The sequence below is a fragment of the Lynx canadensis genome, chromosome C2 (assembly GCF_007474595.2).
Source record: "Lynx canadensis isolate LIC74 chromosome C2, mLynCan4.pri.v2, whole genome shotgun sequence".
NCBI lineage: Eukaryota > Metazoa > Chordata > Mammalia > Carnivora > Felidae > Lynx > Lynx canadensis.
In genome coordinates this window covers 128,167,624-128,190,940 of record NC_044311.2, presented here as the reverse complement: position 1 = coordinate 128,190,940, position 23,317 = coordinate 128,167,624, and the positions used below count along the sequence as shown (strand labels likewise).

Sequence of the window (23,317 nt, the reverse complement as noted above, 5' to 3'; positions counted from 1 at the left end):
TTTATTTACTTATTTACTTGGGCGTTTCTGCTGATTTTTTATTTGGCTTTCCGTCCTCTGTACCAAACAGAATGTCTCATAATTTGTAGTCAATCAATGCATTTTGAATGAATAAATGAATGAATCCTATCTTTTCAGGAAAGCGGAGAGATCGATGTGGTCATTTGCCAGTCCCTTTGGGGGGTATCTTTTAGCAGCTGGTTAAAATTATAAGATCTAGACTCCAGAAGCATTTTGCAAAATCACTCATCTACTAACAAGTTCTTGAAAGCTTAAAAATTTAAGGAAATCTGTAGTTATAATTAAAGTATAGATGTTAATTTTACTGAAATAGATGGATAGATACAGAGTAGGCGTAATATGCTGAAAACTATAAAATATATTTTCATTTTGTAATTTGGTGTTTCATTTGATGATTTCAATCAGGTGTATTCTCGGTTATTTCATTTTAAAAATTAATTATATAAGGAAGAGGCTTCATAGCACATATGGAGCTGTAAGATTTTACTAACTAGTTATGTGAGCCAAAGCAATACAAATGAACAAATAAGCTGAATATGTGACTGCTATCATACTGTTAAATGATTTTTACTAAATCTACTTTTTATTTAATGAGATACAAGCTAAATTACTCAATACTTCTGGCTTAGTGTCCATATTGGCACTAAACTTGTCTTTCATAGGATTACTAAGAAGTGGGAACTATATTTGATCATTAAATTTTACTTAATACACATTACTTTCTTGGATATTACAGACGATAGAGACCAATCTTAAGTCTTGTTTGGTGTAAATAATCTGGTAGTTTCACCTCTTCCCTGAAAAATGGACATTGCAATGTTTTAAGAGTTGTCCCTGAAGTAATTTTGTAACATTGATTTAATCTATCATTCCTATTAGAAAACATGGAACAAAAATCAATGTATCTGCTGATTCAGTGAAATTGTGTAGAAATAACAAGAAGATTGTAAGAGGCAAGTAATCTCCTGAAAATGCAAGGCAACATAAACCACATTCTCTTCAAATAGATCCATAAATCTGGGTTCTCCATCCCGTTAGACTGAGTCTTCTGTTATCTATAGTTATAGAAGAAAATTTCACTTAGTAGATTTATTCCCACTCTCCCTGGGGTATGTGTTGAATGTGTCGAGTTGGGAGGCAGTCTAATAGAACACCAAAAAATAAGTCGCTACAAATCTCAGTGAATTAAAAAAAAAAATGCGGCTGCTGTTTCTATACTAGCATTCTTGTAAGAATGAGTAATTTGTTATATGTGTGAGGCTACCCTACATTTACTCTGTTCTTGGACCTGTTTTTGTGTACTCCTGAAGGGCTGAAAGAATTTTGGGTAAAGACCTTTATTGAATGTCATTTTTTTGTTCTAATTGTTTTTAGAGTTCACATTTTAGGATGGTTGCCATGTAGAGCAGGTTTTAAAAATTAACGTTGATTTTAAAGTTTTTTTCTTGGTCTTAAGTTTTTTCAGCATCAGCAATGATTTAAAGTGTAAACAGATGATGAGAAAAGTCATGGAATAAATACGCTGTTTTTTCTTCAACAGGAGTGGGCTTTGATATGTAGAAGATGTCATTGTGAAAACTTCCAGTTATACTGTCTCCTGTCTTTCACTTTCTTCTTTCTTTTTACAGTTAACTCCCAACTTAAACTTGAACTTCCTTAGGATTTTTACCCCCATCATTTTATTCTCTTTTCTAATGGAGCTACTCATGTGTAGGTCTCATTATCTCTGCCTATGTCATTTCCCTCATCTTCCAACCAGACTTCCTACTTTGTTGACTGATGTGCCTCCCTCACAATCCATATCTTATTCCTGAGAGGGTTAAAATTTCCAATGATTTTGCTTTGCATCGAGCATTCCTTAGCGTAGAAAGAGCCTGAAGAAAATCCCCACTTGGGCTTCTCAAAGACTTTCTTAGGCTGCATCCAAATCCATCTTTTTTAGCCAATGATGTTTACAAAACCTGGACCCTTCATTTCTGCCAGATTACACAGTGTACACGAGATGTGTTCTTGCTTCTTGAACTTAGCATGGTTTTAGATCATTGTTTTACCTTCCTTTTGCTGTTGTCATCATGTTTTGTGTTTCCCCTTAGGTTGTGAGTTCCTTGAAAGCTGCAAGATAGATACTTTTTATCTCTGTATCTTTAGTGTCCTGTAGGGGAACATAGTAATTGTCTGACTAATGCTTATTTATCTAAATGAAATGAATTAAGTAGAAGCAACTACTTTCATACATGACATTATATAATTAGTTATATTTGTATTTAATTCCCAGCTCTTCAATCCTTTGATGTGTTCAACACATTAACTCTTCAATTCTAGATTATAAACACTTTGAGGATAGGAATTATATTTTAAGCTTTCTGGTATCTCTGCACATAGAACAACGTCTTACAAATAATATAGGAATGGCCAATATTTGTGAATAGACTAATTTCAGAAGACATACTTGTATAACGAAGTGATTTTTTTTTTACCTGTATCTATGCAAAACACAAAACCAAATTGGGAAACCATGTTTTTCCTTAAAAACATTAGGACATCATTAAAAATTTACTTTCCTATGCAAATATATGAGCTACAGGATTAATAATATATGACATTTAGAAAATGTCTACTGATAAATTTACTTTTCTTTTCCTTATATTTTATAGAGTGCTCTTGTCCTTTCCCCATCATGTTTTGGAAAATGCTTCACAAAATAAAAAAAAAAAAATTAAAAACTGTAGCTTCTGTCTGGCACTGAGCCATCCATGTAGTGCCAGATTTTCTCTGATATCTTTTTCTTTGTCAATGGTTGATATTTATATACTTTCTTTCCTTTTAAATTATAGCTCCTCCACAGTTTGTGGTTAGGCCAAGAGATCAGATTGTTGCTCAAGGTCGAACAGTGACATTTCCTTGTGAAACTAAAGGAAACCCCCAGCCAGCTGTTTTTTGGCAAAAAGAAGGCAGCCAGGTGAGTGTGAACTTTGACTGATCTTCTGAACCCCTCCTATCTCTGGTGCTCCTCACTTTGTCTGGCTTTTCTTGCTATCAATGATGTATTTATTTTATTTCTAAGGAGAGAACATGCTCAAATATAATGTTCTTTATTGTCTAGTGTGAGTTGTCCAAAATTTTGTCTCTTAAAAAGAATAGGTACAACTCTGTGTTCTAAATTATCTGAAAAAGTCTAATCTGTAGCTACTTAAAATCTCTGAACAGAAAAATAATTTTACTTCTTTGCAGTGAGTGGAATTGGGATTATTAAATGAGTTTGTATATAAAAAGTGCTTAGACTATCCCAGGCACATGTAAAACGGCCAAACAATATTTCCTTTATCAGTCCACCTAGAAACCAGTTTCAATCCCCTTTCATGGACAGATAGTATAAATACCTTTTCTTTACCGGTAACTTAAGGATACTTCCATTTAAGAGTGGGAGAAGTATTTACTTCCATCATCTCTTCTGGGTTCCTTCATAGTGGGGTATATAACACATTATATACCAGAAGGAGCCAACACTTGTCTGCTCTTTGCCGTGCCCTGGTTTGTCCACTCATGGCTATCTCTGGGTGGCATGGCCTTTCAGACTCTCTGCTCAAAGTCAATTTAATACACTATTTTTTTTTCACTTACAACGTGGTCCAAACTTGGACAAGCACTTGGCCTCTAGGTTCTCAGGCAATGAATGGCATTTCTAGCTTACACTAGAAACTGTTCTTTGCCTAAGGACTTATCAGTGAGTTCCTAAAGGACCCAGACATATTTTTGTTGTAGACTTTCCAGAATCATCTTCAAGGAGGCATACAGTTCTCAGAAGGAGATTTCAGCCCCTGTTATTGTTAGTCCAAATTCTGGAAGAATTTCCTGGGGAATGATGAAAACCGTGATTAAGAGTCTGAGGAAATCTAAAAATGGTAGATTTTTAGGCTATGTTAAAAAAAAAAAACCTGTTGGTCAGAATTTATGTATGATTATCTGAGTAGAGAAGCATCAGGATGTTTGACTTCATCATCATCTTTAAATGTCATCGATTCCTATACATTCCTGTACTACCCAAAATTAGAGTTTTAGCAGCTCAGTATAAGATAGACAAACTGTTTTTCTCCCTTTCCTCAAGCTCCTTTTTTGATTCACTTCCCTTATGATTTATGGGATGTAAAGGTAGTGATGAAAAGATGAGATGAAGTGCTGTCCATTGTTTTATCCCACATCAGAATGTTCCAGGCCTGAGGTGCCTGGGTAGCTCAGTCGGTTGATGGTCTGGCCCTTGATTTGGGCTCAGTTCATGATCTCACAGTTCATGAGTTCAAGCCCCACGTCAGGTTTCTCACTGACAGAGCCTGCTTAGAATTCTCTTTCTCCCTCTCTCTCTGCCCCCCACCAAATAAATAAACAGACTTAAAAAAAAAGAACTATTCCAGGCTTTAATATTCATTTTTTTAAATTACTTAGTGACTGAATAGATTTCTACTCACAAAAGTTCTTGATTCTTCGCTTAAAATTTGCTTTTTGATGAAAACATCCTGAACTCTAAAGTGAGTATAAAGCAACATGAAAGAGTTATAACACATGTGTGTGCACACGTGCACACACAAACACCTTGAAAAAGGAAAGAATTCAAAAGCCATTTTCCCTCCTTATGAGTGTGCGACCTTTATAGCACTATTTAACCTCACTGAAGCTTCTTTTCTTAATCTAAAGTGTGAGAATAATACATTTTACTTTGCATAAGTTATGAGGATTACATGATTAAGTTGGTTTCTACGTGGAACTGCCTTGCACATTATGAAGGTCTGACAAGATGTTAGAAATGAGGAGAATGTGAAGTGCCTCCCCTGTATCCTGGCTGAAGTGGCAAGTTCATACTTCTGCTCAGGCCAGGGATGCCAGGACCTGAACTCCCCCACTGCCCGGACACTACTGCCCCTCACCAAGCCCCAGACTCACACAGTGTTCGAGAGACCTAGGATGGGTGAACCCTACAGAGCCATGGTAGCTCTACAAGATCCTTTCTCTTTCCTGTAGCTCCCTCCCTTCACCCACCCTGGGGGGCTACGGGGTCCATAAAAGTTACTCCTTTAAGCCACTGATAGCAAACATAATGATATGAATATGTTATTTATTTATCAATTTTATAAATATAATGGTGTAGAGAAACTTGATTGTTGCAAATTTACACTTTAAATCCATGTATTGAGTCAAATACCATTATTATATATGTTGTTATTATATAGATACAGCTATATCATGTGTAAATATCATGCCCTAAAATAGCTCTAGGTTGATACAAGATATTGCATCATAATGTTTTGGTCAAAACAGAACATGTTTTGGTCCTGTGGCCCAATAAACATGATATTTAAATATGCTACATTCTGCTTTAATGTTTTTTAAAGTAATCAAATAGCATTAAGGTACTTCTTTTTCTGTTATTTGACAAAGTGGCATGTAATCTCAGAGACATTAATCTCCGGAAAAAAATTCCAGTTAGATAATTTGATTTGACTATGTTCGTAGGTTTGGTTTTCTTATCTTCATCTATCTCCCTTGCATCAGAGAGAGAAAGAGAGAGAGAGACTGTAAATGAGAATAAAAGTGAATTGCTTGAGCAAATTGTAAAGTTTCAAATTATGAATTGGAATATTAGGAAAAATAAATTGGTCTTACTGTCTCCAGTATCCAATTTTTACAGTGATCTATGACTCTCCATCAGTAGAGAGAGTTAAGAGCCTGGACTTAATGGTCCATATTCCTCAATATGTGCTGATAATGCCTATTAGCACTAATAGGATACCCAGCCACTTCAGGGCAAGAGGAGTTCTGTAGAATTCCTGGGTTTTGCTTGCAATCCATTTTCTTGTGCCTATGTCACACAAGCAGCGAATAAAGATGATGGGTTAACCTCAATCATATGCCATTTTCCATGTCAACGAATCATTTAGAAGGTGGACTGATATTACGTTGTAGAGGAAGAGATCCCAGAGAGAATTAAGCCTATCGGATGTATTAGTACTATGTAAATTAGTATTCTAATGGCTAATTGCAGGAAAGTGCATACTTTGAGTTATTGTATCATTTGCAAGTGGCTTTAAAATTTAGACCCTTCTTTTTTAGGTGGTTTATTTCAGTAATATATTTGGATTCCACAAGAGAATTAGCTTGTTCTCAAATTGTTTCATATGCATGAAAATGTCGAGCCTTATATAGTAATACAAGTTTTATAGGAGGGCAATAGCATTTTGAAATTATATTCCTGACATGCTTGCAAACATCAGTTCTTTAGAAAGGGCTTAATAACATGGTAATGTTTATGTAAAGTGGGCTTATAGTGTCACACTCAAATCTAATAAAGTGGACATCCATCATGTTGCAATAAAGAGAAGAGCTTCTAATTAAAGTAGGACATCATTCGTAGGATTAAAGTCATTTAGCGTAATTGAAAAGTGTTAATACCCTATTTTATCCTCTTCCATTGGTATTACTTCAAGGGTAAAAACATTTTAAGGTGAAAATGTGTCTTAGGCCTTTAATTGAATGTTATTACCTCCTGATTGTAACGTATTGAAACTGTTTAATTACAAACCTGGAAAATTAATTACTATGTCGAGAAACAGATCCCAGAGGGTTATAATGTGCTTTTTTGTAAGTAAATACAACATAAAAATTGATACGTTCTTATTTATAATCCAACCTGGAAACATATCTCAATATGATTTGTTATACCCAAATGTTTTACCTAATTGAACAACAGTAAAGCAACATGGGTCATCCAAGTTAACATTACTGTTCTCATATAGGGACTTTCAAAGTTTTATGATTAAGCTGCTTGTGTTTAAGGTGAGATGTATAATAAAGTAATTTTTCATAAAAAGTCCATATTATGAAATTCTTTAAGGGCACATGCACACTTCAGAAGCATTATGCATCTCCTTTTTTATTTTCAATGATTTGCTTAATCTTGCATATATGGTATTGTTTAAACCTACCTCCTTTCAAAGCTGTTACTTGGGGCACCTGGGTGGCTCAGTCAGTTAAGCGTCCGACTCTTGATTTTGGCTTAGGTCATGATCTCACATTTGGTGGGATCGAGCCCCACATCATGCTCTGTGCGAAGAGTGCAGAGCCTGCTTGGGATTCTCTTAGTCCCTTTTTCTTTACCCCACCCCCTCTCTCAAAATAAATATTTAAAAAAAACCTGTTACAATCTCCAGAAATCTTATAGCAGGAGAATATTTGGCTGTCTCTCTCTGTCAGTCTCGGCCACACCCTTTTGAATACCTTTATGAGAAATTCAGATAATTACATTAAGTATTCAAAATGATAAGTGGAAATCAATTTTGCATTCCTTAGTGATATGCAGTTCATAATTCACATGCATAGTTAAGTTACATTCCACATTATCACAATGTCTGATGAGAGTCATTATTATGCCCATTTTACAGATGAGTAAATCATGTTTCAAAGATATTGAGTAAGTAGCAGTAAGTCAGGGAGAGAGTAAATGGTTAAGATAAAGATCCAGGTATTTTAAAGGATTATTCCTTCAGAATAGAGCATGTTGACTTCTTAGAGCATATTATTTTTGCATGATTTGGAAAAAGTTCCCAGTGAAACACTATGTGGCATTTAGTCATTTCAACACCATATTTTTATAACAACTTTATTTTCTTTTCCCAACAATATTCCAGTAATCGTAATAGCCATTGTTAATGTAATTGTCCTTCTGAATGGGAAAAGATATTGATGAGATTGTGTTTCTTCCACAGAACTTGCTTTTCCCAAACCAACCCCAGCAACCCAACAGTAGATGCTCTGTTTCGCCAACTGGAGACCTCACAATAACCAACATTCAGCGATCGGACGCGGGTTATTATATCTGCCAGGCCCTAACTGTGGCTGGAAGCATTTTAGCAAAAGCTCAACTGGAAGTTACTGATGGTGCGATATTGTTGTTTGATTTGTCTTAGGAAAATAGTACTTTTTATTTCAAGATCCATTTTAACAAAGTGAAATTTTTGGGTTGCTAACTATGTAAATGAATGCTTATCTTCTAAGTTTAACTCTAGGTAAAATAACATTTTTAACAGTTTCTAGTTCTCCTTGATTTAATACCATTTGCTTTCCCAAAGAAGAATATCAAAGATTATCTATTTTATTCTTAAAAATAGAATGATGCCTTATTTTAAATAAATGACATCATACTTCGTGTGTATAATGTCATCTGTATATGTTTTTAGTCTTATGCTGACATGATTGCTTCTGATGGACATTAATAATTTTATTTCATGAAAGAGGAAGAGATATCATGTTTAATATTATCAATGGAAACAGATGAATTTTCAGTTAGCTAATCACATTATGATATCCTATGACTTTTTAATTATTCATTCACTAAGGTAAATTAATTAAATACCTTCCAAACTACTGATGGATCCTAAAATTGTTATTTTTTATTTGTACATATGTACTATAAATCTTAACTGAAACGGCTACATTTATAGTGATAGTTGAAAAAAATATAGCGATTTTCATAATCTGTTTTTTCTCCCCTGATTGCTTATTTGTCACAATTGATAGGTAGGCAGTTTTAGATACTTCCTGACCCTGAGTATGAATTTAAGCCTTGTTCTGTGATGACTAAAACAAAAATTCTCTCTTGTTCTCCTATATTCTGAGGTTTGTGAGGTTTTTATTTTCCCTTGATGCTGACTTCTGAGATTCAAGAATTTTGGTTTGTGACCTCTTTGATTTTCTTCCTTCTCTGCTCATGAAATTTGATGCACTTTTATAAATCAAACTTACATGTATATTATGTGGTAATTTAAAATTAATAGAAAGGAAATATTTTTTTAAATATCTGTCCATGATATTGCCTGATTCAGCACCATGTTAGGAATAGGAATGAATGGAACAGACAAACATTGGCCGAGGGAACATTCAGTCATTAATAGCTGTACCTGCTAATGTTGCAGAGACCTGTCATGAAACTGAAAGAAGTCAGGTTCAAGAGTAACAATGCTAAGAAATTCTTCCTTTATATGGGCAAGAGTTTTGATCCTTAATACCTATGTATTTTTTTAAAAGAAATAAAAGATAATTATTCATCCTTTTAAAGTCCATATATTTTCTACCATTAACAAAAATATCCAGGTACATATACTGGGAAAACAAGATATTCTGGCCATAGCCTAAGTTGTTTTATATATATATATGATATATATATCAAATATACTGTATATGTGATATATATCACATATATGATATATATATCGTATATATGTGATATATATCATATATACGATATATATGATATATATATAATGATATATATATGATATATATAAAAGATATTCCAAACATAATCCTGAAGACCTCCACGTTAATCTAGCTGCTTATATTATTTTACAAAGGACAGACTCTAAAACATTTCTAAATAAAGAAATTGTTATGTAAAAGGCAAACCATATTTTAGAAAGCAAAATTGATGAATTAGAAGAGCCGATTGATAGGACAGATATTCCGAATCATGTCCGATGCAATGAAAAGGAAGACTTTTATTTTCCTGGTGTTGGTTGATGACATAATCTCATGGAACAGTAGTTATTCTAGCTTTGTTTCTGAGGTTCAAAGTAAAAGAGTGATAAACAAGTTTAAACCTGATGACTGAAATGACTGTGAACATTTTGTTACAACTGGCTTGAATATTAATTCCTACATTGATTTTTACTTAAGTAAGCAATCACAAAGTGAAGATCCTTTTGCAAAAACATTGAATGAAGGTTATAGAGTTATTGATTTTGACAGCAAAAAAACTCTAACTTCAAGACATAAACACATACACCACACACAGACACTATTATTATAAATAACTGTTTCTTAATATTAACTTGCCACATTGGCTGATGACTTTGCTTCTATTCATAGTTTTGAATTTTTCAGATTGGTTAACAATTTAATGGTACATGAGCTATCATTTGCATTTGGAACATTTTTTGGAGGATGTGACCCAGGGCAATTTAGAGTCAATTGAAATTCCAGTGTAGAATAAAAACGTATGTTGTGTTCAGAGAAACAAGCAGAACATCCATAGAGATGTTTCTGTTGCTACATTTTTGCACTTAAACTCCTTTCTGGGAAGTATTTTTAACTCAAGTGTTCATATAAGATGAGATTGCTAATGGTGATGAAATGTTCTGTTGAGTGATAATTTTACTGATTATAGATTGAATGAAGATGCTTCAATATACTTGAATTTCAAAATATCCTTTTAGAAGACCTTCTCATTAATTCATTGGCACTGTTCATTTCTTCTTTTCTTTTGCTCTGTATCTCAGAGAATGAGAAAATTGTAATGAGAATTCTGAGTAGAGCCAATAGAATCTAAAGGGACTGGAAAGAAGAAATGTATTTATATATTATATTGACAATAAATGTCACACCATGATCTTATATGAATGGTTTATTGAGGATTTATAATGCATAGTTAGAGAAAACCGTGGAGTTGTTCACAGATCACTGGAAACCCTAAATGTTCATTTAACCTTTGACCTCAGTGTCATGGAAACCTGTGGTCATCTCTCACGCATAACATCTTTGAAACTGAAAATTCCTTCTGGCCAGGAGATTTTCAATTACTTTATTGATCAAATTCATTAAAAAGACTTTGAGCTACTCATTTGAGCAATAAAAAAGAAAGAAACTAATTAGATGTCCTTGGCTGTATCTAATGATTTCAGGGATATAAAAATAAAAACAGGCCATAAGAAGTTACCTGAATTCTGTAGAGATATTTAAATTGAAACAAAGGAGTAGGAATATTTAAAATTGAATAAATGGATTCTACCCTGGTAATGCAGACCCATTTTTCTCATTAAATTTAGAAATCATTTATAATATTTTGTGAATTGGCCTTCTATTTATGACCCATAAAGAAAGTAATTTCCATGAATATTCAGTTTGAATATCAGTTTGTGCAGTTACTGCTAGATGAGTCAGTATTGGCGTATATCGTATTTTCACACTATCTGAAGATTATTTTATTTATTTTTAAAATGAAGAATTTGATCAAGAAAATTAGGAAATAATTGGTTCTAATTTTTCTTTACAAATAATATAAAAACAAAATTTTATTGTTTTCTTAGGTTTTTATAAGGTTGTTACATACATATATATTTATGTATATGTGTACATTTACAAATATATATTTATTTACATACACACACACACATACACACACAGACCTAAGCACACATTGTAATATATATTTTGAGGTAGTAGTGTTAGTGTGATTGAAAATCCACTGTATTCTGACATGCAGTGGATCTATTTCATAACTTCTATTTTAAATTAAAATTGGTTGGCTTTCTCATGGTAGGCTATAAAAGTGCTGGTTAATTTAATGTTTTTCCCCCCAAACCATGAATTCTAATAGTAAATATCATGCATATGGATTGGGAAATAGCTAATCATATAAACTATTATTCATGAAAGCTGTGGACTAAAAATATTAGAGTATTAATGAGCAAAATGATATTTTGATTATGTACATTTAACACAAGATTACTTTCTTCAAAGCCACTTTCTCCTCATAGTTGCTTAGCAATCATCAAATCATTAAAATCCACCATTCTTTTTTTTTTTCCTTTCTGTGGAAGTTTGTGTTTATATATGATATAAAGATTTTTGGTAATTATATCATAAATGTAATAGAAACATGCATAAATATTTTGGGTAGCTAACCAAACTCTATGCTGAATACAGAACTTTCTCTTAAGGAAGACTCACTTGGACATGGATGGACATGTCAGATTTATTATGTAGTGTTCTAATGAGTTCTGGATGAAAGTTTGCATCCAATTGACTCCCTATTTGTATCACCCATTTAAATCATACTATACATTCTGATATACTTCCTAAATCATTATGAAAATACTTCCAAAGGCACTGCAAATACTGCTACAAAATATTTTTTAAAAAACACTGAACTAGAAGTTTATGATATTGTATAAATTTTACACAGATGAACATAGAAATTGATATATAGGTAAACACTTATTTGAAATGAAAACGCTATTTTTTCATACCGTAAATATAGTACAAATAGATTTCTTTGCTTAATTCTAAGGAATAGTAAAATCATGTCATCCGAATTGGATTACTGTACTCTAACTCCCAGTGTCATAGTCTTGGAAATAAAGTGTTTATACCTAGTAACTTAACATCAACCAAAATATCATAATCTATATAAATACAGCAAGGTGCTTTGAAGGGTGATATTATGTATTATGCATATATTTATAATAAAAGCAAAAGTAAAAATTGTTTATACCCATATGACACTCCACAGACTTTCTTAAATATGCCTATAAGAGATAAAATGGACATTTTATGAATAACTGCCATGAGCTCTCTATATTTTAATTTTAATTTCAATATGATTAAGACTTTCAACAATACTAAAATGTCAGAATTTATTTCATTGTCATCTACTGTAGGTAATTCAGAATTAGTTACAAATAATAGTATGTCCTCAGTAAATATAATGTATGTATAGTATATATAGACGATAAATACATAATGGATAAAGAATATGCTGAATAAATTATAATATGTGTGTAATTCACATCTAATCGTATAATATAACTTCTTAGAAGTTAAAATATCCTGAAAATATTCGTATCCTTTAGTTTTGACAGATAGACCTCCACCCATAATTCTACAAGGCCCGGCCAACCAAACACTAGCAGTAGATGGTACAGCGTTACTGAAATGTAAAGCAACTGGTGACCCTCTTCCTGTAATTAGCTGGTTAAAGGAGGGATTTACTTTTCTGGGTAGAGATCCAAGAGCAACTATACAAGAACAAGGAACATTGCAGATTAAGAATTTACGGGTAAGTAATGTTTGACTTGTATTTGGATCTTCATTTCCTCATAAGTATCACCCTAGGGAAAAATTGCTTTGTGAACTTAAAATCTCACAGACTAGTACAGTTGCTCTACCTTTTGTGGTAGGCCATGTTATATCTTATTTTACAAATGATGAATTGAAATTAGAAGGAAAGTCCTTATGTTGGTGATAAGTTCATAACAGACCTAGAAACTTTTTATTCTTTCATCCCAGCTCACACTTATCCAAATGATAAAGCTAAAAATCTTAAATACATGAAGTTAATGATAATAATAGGATATTTATAATTAGAAAGTGTCAATTGCTTCTGATTTACTCTCTTGAGTAAAGGAAGCTTTCAAGGAATTGTGGATAAGTTGGCTTGGCCAAACTATTATGTGGAAAAAACTAGAGGTAAGATTGAGTACATAAAAGGCAGCTTTGGCTAGTGGGTGGAAAATCTTACATTTTTGGTTAAGTTGCTCTGGAGTATAGATTTAAACCTGTGGGCAAGGACAAGTCATTGTTGTTCTTTTAACAGAAGATGACGTGCTAGAGAATGACCATTCCTGCCAACTGAACGTATTAAACGTACTTCAGAAGCAACTCAAATGCCTATTTCTGAATATCGTATTAGCTGTCTACTGCTATTTAACAATATTAGCAAACATTTAAAGGCTTAAAGGAACATAGAGTTACTCTCATAGTTTCTGTGGGGTTAGCAGTCTGGGCATGACTTAACTGGGTCTTCTACTTCCAGGTGTCACAAAGTTACAATCGGGTATCAGGGTTATGGTCTCCTCTGAAGATTGACTGGGGATAGGGTTCACTCTGAGCAACATGATTGTTAACAGCATTTAGTTTCTTATGGCTGTTCTTATGTTCTTATGGTAACCATACTGATTACCTCAGCTTCTTATTTGCTGTTTACTGAAGGCTGCCTTTAGTTCCTTGCCATACTGATATTCCCATTATGACTACTTGCTTCCTGAAACTCAAGAAAGTACAGAGCCTTCTAGCAAGACAGGCATTATAATATTATGTAACATAAGATGTGACATCTTATGCATTACAAATATGACATACTATCACCCTTGCTGTATTCTTTTGTCTAGAAGCAAGTCAACAGTTCCCACACACATTCATGGTGAGGACTTGATTATACAAGATGTGAATACCAGTTGGATGTTATCATGGGGACCACCCACCTTCTACAAGTATATTCACTTCATTCAACAAAATGTAGACAGCCTCCCCTCCATGTGGCAATCACTACACTAAAATAGAAGAACATGCTAGAATAATTAAAAGATTGTGAATGAGAACCAGAAATAAGATATAATAGTGCATGAACAAAAATTAATTAAAAATTATTTGGTGGATGAACAATTAGTAGAATCTGGTATCTAAGTAGAACCAAGAGGGGTGCCTGGGTGGCTCAGTTGGTTAAGTGGCCAACTTTGGCTCAGGTCATGATCTCGTGGTCCGTGAGTTCGAGCCCTACGTCGGGCTTTGTGCTGATACCTCGGAGCCTGGAGCCTGCTTCTGTTTCTGTGTCTCCCTCGCTCTCTGCCCCTCCCCATCCGCGCTCTGTCTCTCTCTGCCTTTCAAAAATGAATAAATGTTAAACAAACAAAAAATGTTTAAGTAGAACCAAGGTAAAAAAAAAAAAAAAGGTGGGAAAAACAATGCTGAATTTTCCCATTCAGAAACTAGGAGAAGAAGATAAAATATTTTTTGTAACGTGTATTTTTAAACAATTACAACATGGATTATTATCTTAAAATACAGATATATTTACAATCACTTCTTAATTTGGTATTTATCAGTGTATCACACAGACATATACAAAAAAGGAAGAAGAACTCTTTTTGCAGTATGTACATACACACACAAACTTTTGTTAATTTGTGTATTTGTTAATAACATTAATATATAGTTTTTTTTCATTTTCATTTTAAGACATAAGCATTAATTATCGCTTTAACTAGAAAAATACTGTCAAATTAACTTAAAAGAAAAGTAAATTAGTACAGATTTTAGCCTTTTTATTGATAGTAAATTAATTGTTAACCTTCTTTGAACAAATGGGAGTTATTAAAAAATTAATGCCAACTCTCCTTGAGTAAACACTTGAACCTCTCTCTTTGGGCTAAAGTCAGTCTTGGGCCATGGAGGTTAATGCATTTTCACTGTACTGCTGAATTAAAGGGTGTGCTTGAATAGTCAAGATCCCCAGTAGTGTTTGAAAGAAGCAATTAAAGGTAGGTGCTTGATGATGTCAAACAAACTTCGAGCCCTGTGACAGGCTTCTGAGCAGTCTCTCTGGGATGCAAGCTCCTGGAGGCTTGTCAACAGCCAACCACACGAGGAGAAAAGCAGGTGATAGAGTGTGCCAGCACATTAATTTTTTTAAAGCACTTGGTTAAAGATAAAGAGAGAAGGATAGAAGAGATATGAAGTACCTGAAAAGAAAATATTTAAAGTTAAAGGAATAAAAATGAATGTAGTGGCGATGATGGTAATGCAGGAGTGAGTTTTTAGCAATGATATTTCAGCTTCAGATATTGCTTTTGATAAACTCCAGTATGAAAATGTTGTTCTTTTTCTGTAAAATGACTGTCTTTAAAGGGAGCTAAAAATGTGCTTTACAGTACTTCATTCGTATAATCAAGAGAGGGTTTCTGTAGGTCATATTCCTTTGTGTCTCTTTCTTTCTTTCTTTCTTTCTTTCTTTCTTTCTTTCTTTCTTTCTTCTTTCTGGTACTTAATGCAAGGGGGGAAAATAACGTGATGAACACTGTATTCTCATAGTCCAGCTAATTGGTAACTGAATCTGTGTCTTTCGAGAAGTAGAATATTCCCATACTCATTAAAACCTACCTACCACAGCTAATGTCAGACCGTGTCTCTACACAATGACAAGGAGATGTAGTTAAGAAGCATTACCTACATACACTTATTTTAGCATTTGCACATAATAACAAGTGCTACATTTTAGTTCAACAGCTATAATAAAATGCAAATTCTTTACTCTTTCACAGACCATATTCAAATGAACATCGCATTAAAATCCAACCTTGGCTCATTATATTTAGTTTGTGAGTGATGCTTCTTAAATGGAGAGATTTCTAATGACTATAATGCATGCACAGCCACATTTGAAAGAATGGCTCTTTCTACAGTGGCTATCCCCCATCATCCTGCTGTATAATAGAAGACAATTGTATGAAGATAACATGTTAAAGAATGATGTGCCGTTTGAATGATGAGCACTTTGAAACTCAAGTTACAATACATAATGACATTTAAAATCAATTAAAACAGTGGCACAGCAGTAACATCCATGCACTAATAATTTACCTGTAACTTAGTTGTGGAAGGTTGAGTCACCAATGCACTTACATTTTGAACCCAGCAGGTATATTCCATGAAGTCTCAGATTTCATCAACAGTTAGACTCATCCTTATCACAGAATTTTAATCTTATGTCAGATGACCTGCCTCATTCAGTTTGGTGATCAAACTGATTGTATTATCAACTACTTTAAAAATATTTTGCCACTCTTCAAATGAATAACAAAAACAGTTTAAGTGACCGATGAAATGGCAATTTTTAAGTACGCTTTAAAGAGTAATGAATGAGTTATTTGCATGGTCCCTTTCAGCTCTAAAGTGCAATGATTCCATAGACATGGTTTGCTTGGTTTTTAATGATACAACTTTATTTCATTCTCTGTCACACTACTCCAACTTAAATATAAGTGAATACTAATTTATTTATGGGGAGAGATTTAGTTGCTTAGGTTTTGTGTGTGTGTGTGTGTGTGTGTGTGTGTGTGTGTGTTTTCCTTCTTCACTTTCTCCATGTCTTAAAAAAAAGAAAAGTCAGCCCTGTGTTATTTCAGTGCTTATTTACTCCTATGTACATTTTCTCCATTGAAACGTAATGTATTGGAGATAGAGAGGACAGCTTTGCATTACTCATCTCTGAATATTTATAAGGTTCTGAAAAGTTCTGTCCTGAGTTGCCTGCATGTAACTCTCACACAGCGAAGCCCCATTATAAATTGGAGTTATACAAAGATAAGGGCATTACCATGGAGGCAAGAGGGTCAAAGAGAGTTTACCAAATAACATTTAATTGTAGAAGTATAATAAAAAATCATTGAATTCCTCTTATGAATAAAATAATATATTATATGAGTTTATTTTAATATTTTATGTGTACCTATTATTCATTCTAATGAATAATTTTGACAGCTAAATAACACACCACATTTTAAGAAATTAAATATTACCTTGTTGAGATTGACGAAATACAAATTAATTGAAAGAGTTGAATTCTCTCCCTTCCTTGCACACTAGATTTCTGATACTGGTACTTATACTTGTGTGGCTACAAGTTCAAGTGGGGAGACTTCCTGGAGTGCTGTGCTGGATGTGACTGGTGAGTCCTTGGGAATTACCTTAACAGAAGAAAACTCGAGTCCATTTTAGTGATTAGCTCATTACCAAATAACAATTGAAGATTCAGAATTCAGATTCAGATTTTAAATTCATTGAATGTAAAAACTAAGTCGTATGCCACTTTTCAATTCCTCCACAAAACATTGCATATATGCAATCTGATATAGTTAAGGAGAGAGATTTTCTTGCTTTTTGTCCTTGATAAGTGCATTTATTATCTCTCTCTGAAGAATAAGCAATTCTAGAGCTTATGTGAAAGTAAGCATTTGGTAACATGTCGGAAAAGCAAATATTCATTTATATACTTTTGATTCATGAAAATGAACTGCTCATTGTCTAGGTCAATTTCTTTAACAGACTGTTTTTCCTGTTTTTAAGTATTATGTCAGTATATGCAATCAGGAACGAAGCATTTTCTGTTTGTCCTCTATAGACTCTGGAGCAACAATCAGTAAAAATTATGATTTAAGTGACCTGCCAGGGCCACCATCCAAACCACAGGTCACTGATGTTACTAAGAACAGTGTCACCTTGTCCTGGCAACCAGGTACCCCTGGAGCCTTTCCAGCAAGTGCATATATCATTGAGGCTTTCAGGTATGGGACACTTCCTTTTCTTTTCTCCATGGGTTTTTGCTTTAGCTCCTATATCCTAAAATCTCATGTGAGCTATCCTGCTGTTTTATCTTAAGAACATGTTTAACAGTGCATTTTCAGTACTTATCTTTTATATCTGATTTTATTCAAGGATTTACTCTAGTTTTTTGTTGTTGTTGTTATTCTTTCATTTATAAGTTGATTATAGGATTAAATTATGCATTACCCATGCCTAAGCCTATGGGGATCTAGCTCATGACGTAATCGTATAGATCCCTTCTTTACCCTGACCATTGTAAAGATTCAAGATGAGATTTTTGTCATGAGAACTAGGCAGAAAGTAATTCAATTGGACACAGACATTTTTAAGTTCTGCAATATTTATTGAGGCATGGAACCCTGGAAACTTGCTTCCTAATAATTAAAGCAGAACTTAAAGTCATTCCATTGTTTTTATGCTCTATATTTTAATACATTAATTGGATATGCCTTAAAAATGAAAAACTACAGCTACGGAATTGATTCCGTGTACTTCTGGTTGCTAAAACAAAGATATGCCCAATTGCTATTTGAAAAAAAATTTCATCAATGTAAGTGTATCGACTATAAATTAGCAAATGTCATGATAAAATCACCATGAAAATTTAATAAAATTTTTATACAAATGAGAAAATGAAGTTTGCATTGTTTCAATGTGCTTTGATTTGCCTTTATAAAGATAGTGATAGCCACTGTCATTTTCAAGCATTAGGACAAATCATTACTTTCATTTTAGGCTTCCCTAATCTATTTAAGGTAATGATCAATAAATATGTCATGTCCAACGTTCAAAATACTATTTTTCTATAATTTTCATGCTTTAATATATAAGAACTGCTGAAAAGTAAACGGTCGGCCCTGAAAAATCACAATTTTCTTCTCGTTATGAACAAAAACAGCATTTGTCTCTAGACAAAGTTTTGTAAATGGGCATCCCATCTGTAAGTGGCTGCTTAGGGGTTTCCACACATATTTTCAGAGGTATTTCACCATTTGAAGATGAGAAATCACAGTACTATGTAATGTACAATTTTATTAAAAATGTGACCAAGGGAAAATATTCCTTACGTGCTTCCTTTCTTCTTTTACAGATATGTAGTTTTAGAAGGCTCTATTATAATATTGCATGTGGAATTGATGCAAAAGAAAACACACCTTGTAACAGGAAAATGTATTGGCATAATTTACTCTGTAGTCCATTTATTCTTTCTACAGGTTAATTCTTTTCAAGGTATATATATATATACATTTACGAGGACCATATTTATTGTATAAACTTGATGTTGTGATCTTGGCCTCTGTTCCTTTTACAGGTATTCATTTAGTGGGCTGCTGTGCATTAGCAAAGTGCTGTCACATCTCCTGGGCTGAGTTTAATTTTGTTGTGCATGGCACTTCCGTTAGGTGGGCTCGGCTTTGTTGTTGAATAAACAGAAATCATCCAAATGTTTCATTTATTGGGCTTAACACTTCAAGTGTTGTGCGTGTGTGTGTTTAATTTTCAGCCATTAACTTTTGTCATTGATGCCCAACTCCATTTCCGATACCTTTAAGACAGTTCTTTAAATGAAAGTCCTGTTCATGTTTCAGCCAATCCGTGAGCAATAGCTGGCAGACAGTGGCAAACCATGTGAAGACCACCCTCTTTACAGTGAGAGGCCTGCGGCCCAACACGATCTATTTATTCATGGTCAGAGCAATCAACCCCCAAGGTCTGAGCGACCCGAGCCCCATGTCAGATCCTGTGCGCACACAAGGTAATTTCAATAGCTGTAAACATGACTGGTTCTGGAAGGAGGCATTAAGCAGATCTTTGAGAACAATGGGATTGTGTGAGGAAAGATACATGTGTCTGATCACTTATTACAATGATTCATTAGACCTGATCCAGGGAAGGAGAAAGGAACTTGCTGTTCACCTTGGTGAGTGTGTCCTCTTCTGGGAATTGTCAGGGTCTGTTTAGTAAAAGATAAACAAAATAATTGGGTCCATATACATAGTAAGAGTAAATCACCTAAGTTAGGGCTTTACCATATTTCAAAGGGAGGAAACATGTGCCGCCTTCGAAACTAATTTTGCAATAGCAAAAACTGATCTTTAATGGATACAATGCCCAGATAGGGATATCATCATTACTCGTAGTGTTCAAGAATTCTGTTTTTGGTGCAGAGAGTCTCTAGGTGTAGTTCCTACAGAAGCAGTATCTGCATCACCTAGGACCATGTTAGAAAGGCAGACTGGATCCGCAGTTCAGAAGCTCTGGGGGTGCAGCCCTGCAATCTGTGGCAAGGTGCTCTCCAGGTGATGTTTGGTCAAGTTTGACAAGCATCCCTATAGTGTCTTTTATCAGATGGTTAAAGGAGCAATTTGTTTCAGAAAGGAGTAAATCAAGTTTTCTTTGTGAGGTATGTGATTCTTTTGGCTAATAAAAAAAAAATATTTAAAGAACAAAACAAAACAAACAAGCAAAGGAAAGAAAAAAGAAAGAGGGAGGCCAACCAAGAAACAGATTCAACTATAGAGAATAACCTGATGGTTACCGAAGGGAAGCTAGGTGGGGGGATGGGTAAACGAGCTGATGGGGATATAGGAATGCACCTGCTGTGATGAGCACCAGGTGTTGTATAGGAAGTGTTGAATCACTATACTGTACACCAGAAACTAATATACATTGTATGTTAACTAATTGGAATTTAAATAAAAACTAAAAAAAAACCACCCAGCATATTATAATCTCAAAACTGAAGTTTTTCTTCTAATCTTTATTAGCCTGTCTCTTCAAATTAAGATGTCATGAAGTCTAGGGGTTAATACAGGATGTTGCATTACAATTTCCCTTCCTACTAGTAGTAGCTGGAAATAATAAAGCAGACACTATGGCTTTATTATTTGTTACAACCTGCTTCCCACAGGGTTCTTGAGAAAGGGTTAACTATTTCTTATTTGTAAAAGGCTGTGAACAGGATATAATTCAAAGTAGTATTTTTATGCAATGAAAAGCACCATACAGCCATAAAAATATTATTATAATTACAATGTAGTTCAGTGATAGTAACTAGCGTGCTATTATAACAGAGAAGGGCGCCAAGGAATCAAGTGAAATAAAGTCACCACGTGATTTTGTAACGTTGCTGACATGATGACAGTCAAGGGAGGAGGGAATGCCACTTTGCTATTGTTCTCTAAGCAGGAATGTGATTAATTTTCCATGATGATAAAGGGCCTGTAGGTAAAGAACCTGTCTCTAGAGAAAGAAAAAGTACAACAAGGAATTTGAAGATCTGAAACTGGTTATATTTCACCTTCCTTAGATCCAGTCTCCTTTAGTGTGTCTGGATTTAATGAGTAAATTAAATTATTGAACTTGAAGACATATATGGTTTTCACTCAAGAAATTACAGTAACAAGGTCATTTTTACTAGTGTAGAGAGAAAGAGTCAGTTTTTGTGTGCAGTTGCAGTGAAAGGTGGAAGATAACAGGATGGGGGAGACTCTTGCTGTGATTATATCCGGCAGACCTTCTTGATCATTCCATAACTGCCAGACACTAAATCTTGACTCATAAAATAACTTCTTGGTGAAAAGGTCAAAAAAGATTAATGAAAAGTTGTTTGTGATCTGGCTTGTTCCAGTTGAGAGACTACATAGAGCAAAAGACTTATGTTCTCTTAACAGATATTTAATAGGAAAACTCATGTTTTGTGTCTGAATGGCAGGATCATTTTTTGACATCATACTTTTAGCAGCTTTGCATTCAGCAAAGCACTTCTTTTCAAAGAATACTTTGCTATGTGAGCTCTTATTTTTAAAATATTAAAGATATTAACATCGTTTTTAAAGATATTAAAGATGTTTTTAAATATACTTAAAGATACTAAGTACCATAGAACTTAGAAATCTTTTATTTTAGAAAGGCAGCAAATACTTGTCCTATCAATATCACAGGAGACCATAGATATGACAGCAAAGGTCAATATTATTCATATAATATTATTAATGTTTTTTTTTCCTAAATGAAGTAAAACTAGTTATGCTATTTATGTTAAGGATGAAAAACACTGGAACTGGGGACAAAATCACCAAAGTGTAGTTCCCAAATATTAATGTCCTGGTTTTTTCACTCATTTTTTTTTATTATTTACATTTACATTTTCCAGATAATAGCAGCAAATATATATCCTGAGTCATGAGATAAGTTTGTGCTTTACTCAGATTGGTACAGAGGGTTGGAAAACAGCAGAAGAGTTCTAAGATATTTTAATCCTGTTTTAATTATAATCAAGTTTGTAAATTATTGATATAAATTGCAAATACTAATAAAGGCAACACTTTAATTATATACCAAATGCTAATGCCAAATTAATGCATTCTTCCAAGTCATGCTAAGATCCTTGAGAATTTTATTTTCTTTTTTGAATTTTTTTGAGTATAGTTGACACACAATGTTACATTAGTTTCAGGTGTACGACATAGTGAGCCATCATCTCTGTATTATGCTATGCTCACCACGAGAGTAGCTACCCATCTGTCACCATACAGCACTATTATAACATCATTGACTATGTTCCCTATTCTGTGGCTTAAAAATATATATTAATTTATTTTTAAATTTGAACATAATTAGCATTCAGTGTTATATTAGTTTTACGTATACAACATTATGATTCAGTAATTCTATACATTACTCATCGCTCATCAAAATATGTGTACTCATTCCCCTTCACCTATTTCATCCATATCCCCCTCCCATCTGGCAACCACCAATTTGTTTTCTGGTGGTTATGTGCCCTATGCTATAGCTTTTATTCCATGACTTATTCGTTTAATAACTAAAGCCTGTACCTCCCACTCCCCGTCACCCATTTTGCCCATAACCCTCACCCCCTTCACTATTGATGTCCCGATTTAAGTTAGTGTACCCAATTTAAGTTATGACTGAGATATGCACTTAAAAATATTTTTGCAAGAGTGTTGTATTGTGGCCTGAGAAAATAGGAGAAAACAGGATTAAAAATGAATTATTTCAAATTAGACTCCTTCCTTGAAAAAGAGTTGGAGGAAAAAAAAAAAGAAATTAGTTGGAGAAAAAACAAGTCAACTTAATATTGCTGTGCACCAGTTAAAGCAGTTGATTTGAGTATGTGTGAAATTTAGTCTGTGATATCAATTCGATGAATTGAATGTAATTTATCTTAGTTTTTTCTTAATGGCACATAGGATATAAACCATTGTATGGAACAATAGAATAGTATTATATGAATGATGGATACAGGGCCAAACAATATATGGCTGAGAGTATATCATTCTAAATATTG

At 33.8% G+C, this 23,317-nt stretch overlaps 1 protein-coding gene across 11 annotated transcripts in view; it reads left to right on the top strand.

Annotated features, from left to right (window-relative positions):
• ROBO2 (roundabout guidance receptor 2) overlaps positions 1-23,317 on the top strand; it is a 604,834-nt gene that overhangs the window by 487,575 nt on the left and 93,942 nt on the right. For all 11 annotated transcript variants that reach the window (XM_032594777.1, XM_032594772.1, XM_032594775.1 and 8 more), the window contains 6 exons: positions 2,856-2,980; positions 7,776-7,947; positions 12,696-12,901; positions 17,266-17,347; positions 17,801-17,963; positions 19,593-19,759. In XM_032594777.1, coding sequence (XP_032450668.1) covers positions 2,856-2,980; positions 7,776-7,947; positions 12,696-12,901; positions 17,266-17,347; positions 17,801-17,963; positions 19,593-19,759 — 915 coding nt within the window. The remainder of the gene's footprint in view (positions 1-2,855; positions 2,981-7,775; positions 7,948-12,695; positions 12,902-17,265; positions 17,348-17,800; positions 17,964-19,592; positions 19,760-23,317) is intronic.